Source organism: Solea senegalensis, linkage group LG19 (assembly GCF_019176455.1).
Source record: "Solea senegalensis isolate Sse05_10M linkage group LG19, IFAPA_SoseM_1, whole genome shotgun sequence".
Taxonomy (NCBI): domain Eukaryota; kingdom Metazoa; phylum Chordata; class Actinopteri; order Pleuronectiformes; family Soleidae; genus Solea; species Solea senegalensis.
In genome coordinates, this window is record NC_058038.1 from 18421029 (window position 1) to 18431772 (window position 10744).

Sequence of the window (10744 nt, forward strand, 5' to 3'; positions counted from 1 at the left end):
AAATAAATCCTCTCAACTCCTCTAAATATTTGAGTGAGTCTGCATCTCCTCTTTGATTAATGAGAATGCAATAAATTAGTAACAATTGTGTCTTCAGTATTTTGTACAGTCTCCAATGATGTAGCCAATAGAAGAAAAATATCTGACAACTTTTATTATATGAATTTGTATTTTGAGAAGTGACTTCTGATCATTCTACGGTAAAATAAACAGAACGGTATCTTTAACCCAGATTGAAATCCTGCCTTAAATGTAATTAAGATGGCATCATCTTAAGAAGGGGGAGGTTCTCCTACCAAAGCGTGTCATCTTTGCTGCAGGCAGCATGTCTGTCTGTATGCTTGCTTAGCCCCTGCTTACTCATTAACCCCCCTGTTATAGTCCATCTTGTGATTTGAATCATAGCCTCTTGTATCTTTTAACAAAGCAGCACCAGGAGGCAACCATGTTGTCACACGTACTAATCCTTCCTCAGCTGCGAGGTTTGAGGAAATGTGCAGCAGCTCCAAAAAAAGCGAACTAGATTGATGGGTGAGTAGATAGCTGTGTACGTCAGGGGCGCCTGTAGCAAGTAGCTGTCAGAGTGATGTGATGTTTCAGCACCACTGCATTTCAGGGCATTGTGTTCACCATTTGCTTTAACCCTAATTTATAGTGTTGTAATTTAGCTTTTCTCTCAGCGAGGCCTGTGGTGAACACTTTTATCCCCGCTTTGATACAAGCTGCTCATCAAGTTCAACACAAAGTGGCTTCATTTAAAGACTCAAACACCCACTACAGTGTGCTTTGTCATCAGCGCTTACAATGAGATTAATTACAGAATGAATCGAGGCTTAAAACAATTCAGGCATATTTGCATCACTGCGTTGTTTTTTTTATATACATCAAATGTTGTCAAACCACTCATCTAATATCAATACGATCTCATTTTACTGTGGCCTGCTCTCTTAAATACTGCAGTAATGATTCAACTGTACAGAGTGAGACACTGTTAAAAGATAATATGTAATCGGATGAGTATTATCCACTTCCCTTTTCCTATCGTTCTCCCTCATGTGTGTTCCATTACATTGCTCCCTAAAGCACTCCTGCCTTCCTGAATTACCGATATTCCTTTTATCAGACAGAATATTTGGAATTCTCCCTCTAAATACCATATCTCCTCACCATCTTATTGCCACTCACTGTATCTCTTAATTCTTCTCATCATCCTCTCCCTGTAATTCTTCACATATCTTTGCCTCTCTAATTTAGGTGGGGTGGCACATAACTTGAAAATGATAGGTTTATATATAAATTTGTATTTATATCATTATGCATCAAATCAAATCTGAACAACTCTCTCAGCTCAGAAGATGAAGTGTTGTTGGAGACCATGCTGTTGAGAATAAATGGCTTTGGTGCGAGCCTCCAGTTTATCCCTGCCAGCTAATGATAATCATTTTTGTCTGTCTTCTTGTACTGTCTTTATAATAAAGTTTTATTAGTGCATGAGCCCGTTTAGATGTTCACATCAGCAATTTCTCATTTTCCAGTAAAAACAAGCTCCTCCACGTAAAAGTCAGTGCGTCTTTGGATGAGTCAGTGGTTTTGCATAACCTGAAGGGTTTTATTATTCAGTAAAACTATTCAGACATGATCCTACAATCTCCATATCAGTAACACACCTTTCACTGCCTTCAAGCCAATTATAAATTATGTGGATTAACTCTTAAGGCTGGTCTGACCTCCTGACATGGCCACGCCCCTATTGTGTTGCCACTCGTTCTTCGCCGGCTTTAATCTCATTTCATGTTACCAAACAGTATTCCATTACATTTGCCAGGTTGTTGATGGCACACCCTACCCCACTGGCCTTACACATTGAAGTTATTTTTGTTCTTCTTTCATTATTAAAGATTATAGCCTCTCTCTCTCTATATACCTCCCTCCAATCCCCTGCTCTCTTTCTGCTAGTGCTAACTCGATCCTTTATTTAGAAACAGGCAGTTAGTGTAGCGTTGGCCCAGTAGATTACACAACACAGCCTTGTCAGGACTACTAGATGTAGGTTACTTTGCTCAAATGGGGCAGTGAAGTCAGGTTCTGGGCCAGGCAGGCCGCCAGAGCAAGCAAGCTGATACCAGTGTCATTCTCAAGTGGGGATGGTGTGCAGACAAGAGATCAGGGACAGGGTTGACTGGGGGTTTAGGTGCATTTCTGGTGTCCGTTGTGACTCATGTTCCAAAATGTCTTCATAAGCCCTCAGGAGACTTTGTCATGGGGATGTAGAGGTGTGAGCCGGGTCTGGGCCTGTTGTCACTACTGTTTCAGATGCAGATAGACTCACCGCAGTACTAGAAAATGCTGTAAGGTATAGTATAATAGAGAGCAGCAAGATACAATAATATTCCCCATGTATAGGGGATAGTATTGAACATTATACCCTCTGCTATAATGTGGTGTTTGCATTTGCCCTTCTGACTTTGAGAGGGTAATGTCTCATTTAATTGGGCTCTGAAAGGTTATTCAGAGCTTTGCCTGCCAGTGTACACATTAAGAATGGTCCGTTCTCCCCTCACAAGGTGAAAAACCTATAAACCCTAGAAAAACCTAGATGTGAGAGGCTTAACAACTTAAATTTATGAGTCACTTTCAATTAATCTTTATCTGTTGGGTTTAGTAAATATGAAAATCATTCTCCTGTTTTGGTCAATCAGTTAGGAATTTGAAAGACTAAATATCTAGGAAGACCACGTGCATAGACCTCTATGCTGTAAATAATAATCATTTCCACTGTCTTTTATCATCAGGTCAACAACTGGCACTCCAGCATCATCTCGTCCAGCCACTGGGACAACCCGGCAACCCTCTTCAACCACCACCAAGAGCTCCTCAGCTACAGCCAAACCTGCCACTCCTAAAACCCCCTCCACCACTAAGACTCCGGCCTCCAAACCAACCTCCTCTACCCCCTCTGGTGGCAAACCACCAACACTGCAATCATCTAAAAGCTCAACCCCTTTGAAAAAAGGTATTAAAAAGATGATTTCATGAGCATGAATGCTAAAGTGTTCTTAAACATTAAACAGTAACAGTAGAAAGTAAGACTTTATATATTGACAGTTTTGTGTATTTAAAAATGCTGTGTTCAAGTTTCATAGTGGCACTGTTTGACCCTTCTTTGTGCTTTGTTTTCATCTAGATGTTACCAAACCTGCAACCCCAGCAGCCAAAAAGCCTACAAATTCTCCCCTTACCCGCCCTGCATCCACGACAAAGCCAGTAAAATCGGAGACCCCCAAATCAGCTACACGGCCAGATGTTGCTACCAAAAAGCTTACTACTACCAAGGTTGCGGAAACAAAGACACCAAACCGCCCAAAAACACAAGAGAGTAAACCCACACCCTCTAAGGATGCTTCCAAGGCACCTGGCTCCAAAGCCAAGCCCTCCAGTCCCAAGAAAACTGTGGGCAGCAGCACCCCAATGCCCGTGAAACGTGGACCCAAAGCAGCAACTATTGGTGAACCTGTAAAGGAAACTGTTGCTGCTGTAGCAGCTACAGCAGCTATTGCTTCTGCAGCAGCCGCCCTTGCTGGGCCAGAGGAACCAGCTGTGGAACAACCTGCTACAACTCCTGAAGCAGTACAAGAAAAAACTGCAGAGCCGACAGCAGAACCAGCTCCTGCACAAGTGGTAGAACCAACACGTGAACCAACTCCAGAACCAATACATGAACTAACTCCAGAACCAATACGTGAACCAACCCCTGAACCAATGCGTGAACCAACCCCTGAACCAATGCGTGAATCTGAACCAATCGAATCGGCCTGAACCAGTCATCTGAATACATACAACACCTGAACCAATGCGTGAATCGACGCCTGAACCCATACAAGTACTAACACCTGAACCAATGCGTGAATCAACGCCTGAACCCATACGAGTACCAACACCTGAACCCATACGAGAAGCAACACCAGAACCCATGCGTGAACCAACGCCAGAACCCGTGAGCCAACACGGAACACGAGAACCAACTCCAGAACCGTCAGAACCCGAGCCAGAACCCCGAGAACCAACTCCAGAACCCGTACGAAAGCTAACACCAGAACCTGTACTAGAGCTAACACCAGAACCTGTACGAGAGCAAACACCAGAACCCATGTGGGAGCCAACACCAGAGCCTGTACGAGAACCAAGCCCATACCAAATGCGAGAGGCAGAATTTGGTGCTGAATCAGTCCATGAACTACCCTATAGCGATCAGCTGTCAGCCCAGTTGGATCAGTTCCACTTTGAGGAGTCTGCCAATGACTCAGTTACTTCCTTGGGAACTACTGTCATGTCTCCTCCTTGTTCCCCTCCAGGCCCTGTTTCTCCTGTCAGAGCGCCACAGAATGCTTCCTCTCTGCAGGACGTGTACATTCAGTCTGATCCTATGGATGAGAACCAGCACCTGGCCTCGTCTGATACTGCTTCTCAGAGCGCAGTCAATATGATGAGCTTCCAGATTGAAGAGGGAAAGGAAGATAAAGGATACTTTGCATATGATACAAGGGAGGAGGAAGAAGAAGAAGATGAAGAGGAAGAGGAGGAGGAGGAGGAGGAAGAAGAGAAGGACCTGTTAATGTCTCCTCCCACAGCTCCATCTGTAGAGGCCTTTCATATGATGGCACAACCCCACTCTTTGGGCACTTTGCCCATGGATGATGACACATTCAGGGACCTCATCTCACCTAATGAAAAGGAGGTGGCAGTAGAAAAGGCTGATGAGGAGATCAATGATGACGATGAGGAGGAGGAGGAAGAGGATGAAGATGAGGAACAGAGGAGACTAGGCCATCAGCCTTCCTCCATGATCACTGAGATGAGCATGTCCCAGCCCTCTGAAGAGTTCCAAGTCTGCTCCCCAGCATTTGGCAGTTCAGCGGGTTGGCACGGTGACGATCTCTTGTCAGGGATGGACTCTGAGGATGTGAGCAGCTGTACCAGCAGTCGGCAGCAGGGAGTCTCTGACCTGAGTAGCACCCTGCACACGGCGATATTAGAGGGCACGCAGAGCTCAGATGCCCTGGTCGACTCAAGTCTCCGTGGCTCTGAGGGAGATGGAAATCTCATGGGCTCTCCTAACGTAGAAACCCTGGCCAACGAGGAGGAGGATGAAGAGGATGAAGAGGATGAGCGGGTTGATGAGATGGACCTGAGTTCAGAAAGAATAGAGGAGCACCACAAGGTGTTTCAGCAGCAGGAGCGTGATGAGGAAGATGATGACGATGTAGAAATGCACAGCGAAGGTGTGACCGAGAGCTGTGAGAATGTAGACGAAGACGACTTCAATGAGGAGGAGCATTTAGACAACCTCAATCGCTCCGTCCCTCAGCCTTCTGTGCCCCCAGCCTGTTCCTGGAGCGAGACCAACCCCTTCTCTGATACCTGGGGTCAACCATCCTCACTCCTGGCTATGTCATCTCCCAGCCCTGTGTCAGACCATGGCGCAGCTGAATCTGAAACACCAACTCAGTCTCCCGCTCAGACATGTTTGGACAGCAGTGCCCCCTCTTTTGCTTCTCAGTCGGAGCCTCAGCACCATCAGTCAGTCCACGAGGATATGAAGGACGACCTACTTGCTGCCTCAGCTGTAGGCATGTCTCATTCCGGTGGCCCAGGTCTGGCTGCGCACAGCAGCAGTGAGACAAGCACACCAGAGGAACCCTGTGACTATGACAGCAGCTCTGGTGTGGAGTCCCGTTCAGACAAGCAGCAGACCCCAGTGCCTGCTTCAGTCCAGCCTGACATGGACCAAGACCTGGGAATTCATTTGGAGAAAGGCGATGGAGAAGAGGAGGAGGCTGAGACACTACCTGCTGATGAGGTTCTGGGAACAGGACCCCCAACTGCTCCAGCATCAGCCCCGTCTTCCCCCTCCACCTCAGGAGATGAAGCCAGTGACACAGAGGGTGAGATGCAAATAAACGACCCAGATGCTCCAATGAGAATGGACGAGAGTGCTGGATTTGAAAGCCCCACTCCCACCTGTAATCTTCCCTCTCTTGACGAGGATGAGGAGGCGGCAGGAACACCTGCTGGTGATGGTGAAGAGGACGGAGGCGGGGCCACCCCTCAGTCAGCTAACTCTGTGGCATCATACGGCTTCGACTGCACCACGTCCAATTCCAATGCCCACTCAATGGCAGAAAGTTGCGGAAAGAGCCCAGGTATCTTTTCCCTAGAGAACATGGAACAGCTTCCTGAGGAGGCCAAAGACCCCTCCCTCATCAAGGAGCTCACCCTGCCGTCAGCAGCTGCCGCTGCCCAGGCAGAGGACCTGCTGGGGCGACCTGTGGACCTGATGCCGTTGGGCCTTCCAGGAGGAAACCAACCGATGTTCGATGAGCACCACTACATGCTGGGGGGAAAGGTTGCAGTGGACCACCTTGGGGAAGTCGATCCATCGGAGTCAAGTCACCACTTCGGGGCCCAGGAATCTGAAGACGCCGACGACAGCCAGCCACCGTACTACTCAACTATTTGTGATAAAACTGATAGTTTTCTGGCAGGTAACGTATAAGCCCCAACTTTTACCCCTGGAATGCACCTTTTCCCCGCAACCCTCCCCCGTTACCTGTTGTTTTCTCTCCAATTGAGTTAGATGGCATAGAAGAAAAAAAAAAAAAAAAGAGGAGAGTAAGATTGTAGGACAAGATTTTCAAAACATGAAAATGAACAAAGGAGATGAGGAAAAAAAAATGACTGTAGCAATTTTTAAATGAAGCCTCCCTCTTTCATACTGTTATGGTCATGGTTCTGAGTGTACGGCTTAAATTCCTTTATGTACAATAGCTAATACCATTTTCTAGTAGAATGTTCTTTTTCAGTAACACTGCATATTCTGTAGCCCCTGATGGGGTATTGACTGATTGGTCCAATGTGACTGAGCTTTTAAATCGAAAAAGGACAAAAAAAAACAAAAAAAAACCAGATGGAAGGAAATGGACATTGTGTATTTATCCTGCTGTTTTTACCGGACAAAATGTCAATGATTTCTTTTTTTTGTATTTGCTTATTTGTTGTTTTGTTTGTTTTGTTCTGTTGAAACCTGGTCCTCCCTACCTTGTGTACACATGCTTCATGTTCCACAGCACCATAGCGATAGTCACATGCTTCTTTTTAAAGGTTGTGTTCTTGACTTTAAGCTTTTCAAAATAAAGGCTAGATATTAACCCGCGGCTGTTTGGCCCAGACAGGTTTGTTGTGGTAGGTATGGGAGTGTTAGATAGGAGTCGGTGAAGTTTTTAAATGTGTGCACCAAGAGGTTGTGCGCTCTTTTGCATAGGTTGTTAAGGTAAATAACGTGCAGTCACGTACAGTATGTGTTTCAGGCTTTTAATTTTAAGTGGCTAAGCTTTGAGCCTCAGTTCGCTGATTAAGAGTGTTCCAGGAGAGACTAACAACTAGTCTATTATATGTGATGAGACCCTGCATTGTCCTACATCGCTATCACAGCTTTACACTCGCTGAAACTTTTTCATAGTGGGCGTTTGGTTTACTATTTCAACAGTATATTGCATGTTTAACTAACAAAGAGACTGTACTACCTTGAATTTGAAACAGTTCTACACTAGTCATGTTCATAAGTAAATGGTTCACTCTAGGTTATCTTTCAAAATTCCATTAAAACATCGTGGCAAGGCATTTTGTTCCCGTTTCTTATTTTCCCTGTGGATCCAGCATGTTTGAACTTACTGTCCCTGTGTTTGAATCATGTTTGTGTATTTGTGTGTGTGTGCGCACAATATATTTTCCATGGTACCTCAAAATATTCACCATGGGAATAACTGGTAAACGGGAAGCGATGCAACATTGTACAGTGTTGTATCTCAAGTGGGATTTTGGTCAAAACCAAAGAGGTAAACCAAAAGTGTCCCAGTGCCTTGTTTTCCAGCATGCCTGTGCCATCGAAACATTTCAGATTCAGCACGAGCTGAACAAAATCACATTGTAGGACTAATTTAAAGATGCCCTTTCGAGTTCTCTTACACGCAGGCACTTGTTGATGTATTTTTTTTCCCTTGTAAAACATTTGCAAAGGCAAAAAAATGTTATATCTACACCCGTGTTTGCAAGCGGGCAGTCTTATTTGCCTTTCCTTGCACATTAGGGACCCATGCATACAATATTCTTTAAATATATTTTAGTAGCACCTCAAGTGCTCAAAACGTCACAGTGTACCATAACCAGCAGTCAGGCGGAAAGATTGCTCTGCAAAAGTGCTCTAAACATTCAGAAAAGGGTAAAAGCTGCTCACATCATCATCACATTAAGCTCACAAACATGTCCTTTCTGCACAGGCCACATGAATGAATGAGTCTTTACTCGAGACGAAACACTAGACTCCCGTTTCATGCCTTCGTGCCTGCTTCTGTTCATCAGAACATGACCCCCATACACCCATGAGTCTAAATTACACATGCCTCTGTACCTGGACCTGGAAATGCGTAGATTGTTTTTAAAAACGTTGTACTGTATTTGAGGTTATTTAAATCCTGGTTCCTGGTAAAAGGCAAAATGAAACAAACACTAAAGTGCATTATCACATTTTCATTTATCGTTCATTTTGTAAGGAAAGAAAAAAAAAAGTGTTTGTGAGTTTTATTCCCTGTCTTCATTTGTCTGTTCCAGTACTTGTTGGTGAACTGTGTATGTGTGATCCTTGTCTTGCATGACAACTAAACCATCCTGGGAGGACAAAGCAAAAGAGTTTGCAACCTATTCTTATGAACTGAAGTAAAGCAAACGCAATAGAGAGAAAACATACAGTTACCACCTTATGATGTGTTCCTGTTTCCTGGTTTGTTGTCGCAGTATACACTATTCCTGTGTCATTGATGTCCCCTTATTTTAAGAACCCCTTTCTTTTTGAGTCACACCTCTGCCCTCATGTCAGAACTCTCCTGAACCCCCGTTTTTTCCTGGCCCTTGTTGTTCTTCCTGTACTGTTTGATGCATGCATCGCCAATGGATGCACCAAGTGATCTTGACTGTCTCACAGGAGACGAGAAGAGAGAGGCAGTGGACCGAGACCAGAAGCTGCAAATACAGTCACAGGAAGACAACCAGAACCAGAACCACAGTACCACCATTCCCATAGCCAATGGCCACTACTTGGCATTGGTTCCAGGGAACAGGAGGCCCATTGATCCGACTCTTGCGGCACATTTTGCCAAGATCGCACCACCACCTCCTCCTCCTTTAATAGAGACTGGCACCGATGGTTGTGCTGGTGGAGAGCAGTTGAGGAGGCTGGAACAGCACCAGCAGAAGCTGAGAGAGATGCAGCACCGTCAGGAACAGGAGAGGCAGAAGAAGCAGTGGCTGGAGGAGGAGCGGTTGAGGCAGGAGCAGCAGAAGCACCTGGAGATGCAGCGCGAGGAGCTCCTCCAGCTGCAGCTCCAGCAGCAGGAGCACCAGCAACGCAGGCAGGTTCTTCAGTGGCAGCTGGAGCTGGAGCAGCAGTACCGTATGCAGCAGAAACACATCCAGCAGCAGCAGCAGCAGCTGAGGAGGAGCCCAACTGGTGTCATGCTCTCCCCATCCACCGGGCTCTGCACCATCTACGAAGCCATGGAGACCAGCGATGAGGAGGACGAGGCCAGAGAAGAGCAGAACGGGAACAAACAGGTGGTAGGAACGAGGGTGCCATCCTCTGACGGTGTCAATACGCAGCTGCATCCTGTCCCTCCACAGGATCTGGAATGGAACAGGAAGGTGGACATGGTGCAGCAGCTCATCAACCAGACCTTGATGCTGTCTGGAGATGGGGGCTGCCCACCTCTCCTCCTCCTCCCTGTGGGGTCAGGGGGCACCCTCAGCCCCTTGGAGAGCAGCATGTGGCCCAACATGCTGCCACAGTTTTGCCCTCCTGTCGCTACAGTCACCTCCGTCAGCAGCTACTCCCCGGACAGTAGGGGCAGCTCTCCACCCGGAGACTGGACTGTGGTGGAGGTGGAGACACAGCACTGAAGCAGCCGAGGTTCATCACCGAGTAATTCAATCCAGAAATGCAGCTTTACATGTTTTTTATTTTTTTTTACAAATACGCTTATTCACTTTCTGGTGGAGAATTAATTCAGAAATTTGAAATTGGCCACACTCTCACTTGTGTATGATGAATATGAAGCTATTGCTTGCAGCTAGTTAGCTTAGCTTAACACAAATATTAGAAACAGGGAGAAGGCTATCGAACAACAACTGCAGAGTTCACTAATTAGAGTGGAAATTTAGTATTAAATAAATAAATAAGTTAATTTACATAAATGTATCCTTTGCACAGGATCATATCAAGGAGATGTCTAAGATTTTGACAGCTCACAGTAGACAGATTACAGGTGTAAATCATGAAATGAATGATGGCTGAGTTCCATTTAGCTGTCTCAGTCTCTAGCTGCATGATGGCCCCCTGTCGCACTGTCCCAATTAACATGAACTGAACAGAGCCGCCGTTGATATGATCAGTATTACCCGGGCTTTTGCTACTTGCTCTTTCTTACACAGTAAAACAGAGTTCACTTTATGGAGTTTAATGTGGGATTATTTGTATTTATTTGAGTATGTACTTTGATTTAGGGTGGGGATTAAAAAACAGTAAGTTAAAGGTTGTGTTGTTTGCGTGAGTGGGGTTGGTTTTCTCACCTCAAGTCTCCACCAGAAACCTAGTAAGCATATTTCCAAAAAAACTAAACATTATTCATTATTCATGAAC

General features: G+C 45.5%; 2 protein-coding genes across 2 annotated transcripts in view; both read left to right on the forward strand.

Moving 5' to 3' along the window:
* The window catches only part of wu:fb95e10 (microtubule-associated protein futsch), a 29106-nt gene extending 21429 nt beyond the window's left edge, over positions 1-7677 (forward strand). The window contains exons 4-6 of the mRNA XM_044051029.1: positions 2793-3013; positions 3185-3810; positions 4046-7677. Of these exons, the coding sequence (XP_043906964.1) occupies positions 2793-3013; positions 3185-3810; positions 4046-6553 (3355 nt within the window). The 3' untranslated portion in view covers positions 6554-7677. The remainder of the gene's footprint in view (positions 1-2792; positions 3014-3184; positions 3811-4045) is intronic.
* Positions 7678-7746: 69 nt separating this feature from the next.
* LOC122785097 (mediator of RNA polymerase II transcription subunit 15-like) lies at positions 7747-10284 on the forward strand. Its single transcript, XM_044050722.1, has one exon. The coding sequence runs from the start codon at positions 8986-8988 to the stop codon at positions 10003-10005; it is 1020 nt and encodes a 339-aa protein (XP_043906657.1). The 5' UTR covers positions 7747-8985; the 3' UTR covers positions 10006-10284.
* Positions 10285-10744: the final 460 nt, after the last annotated feature.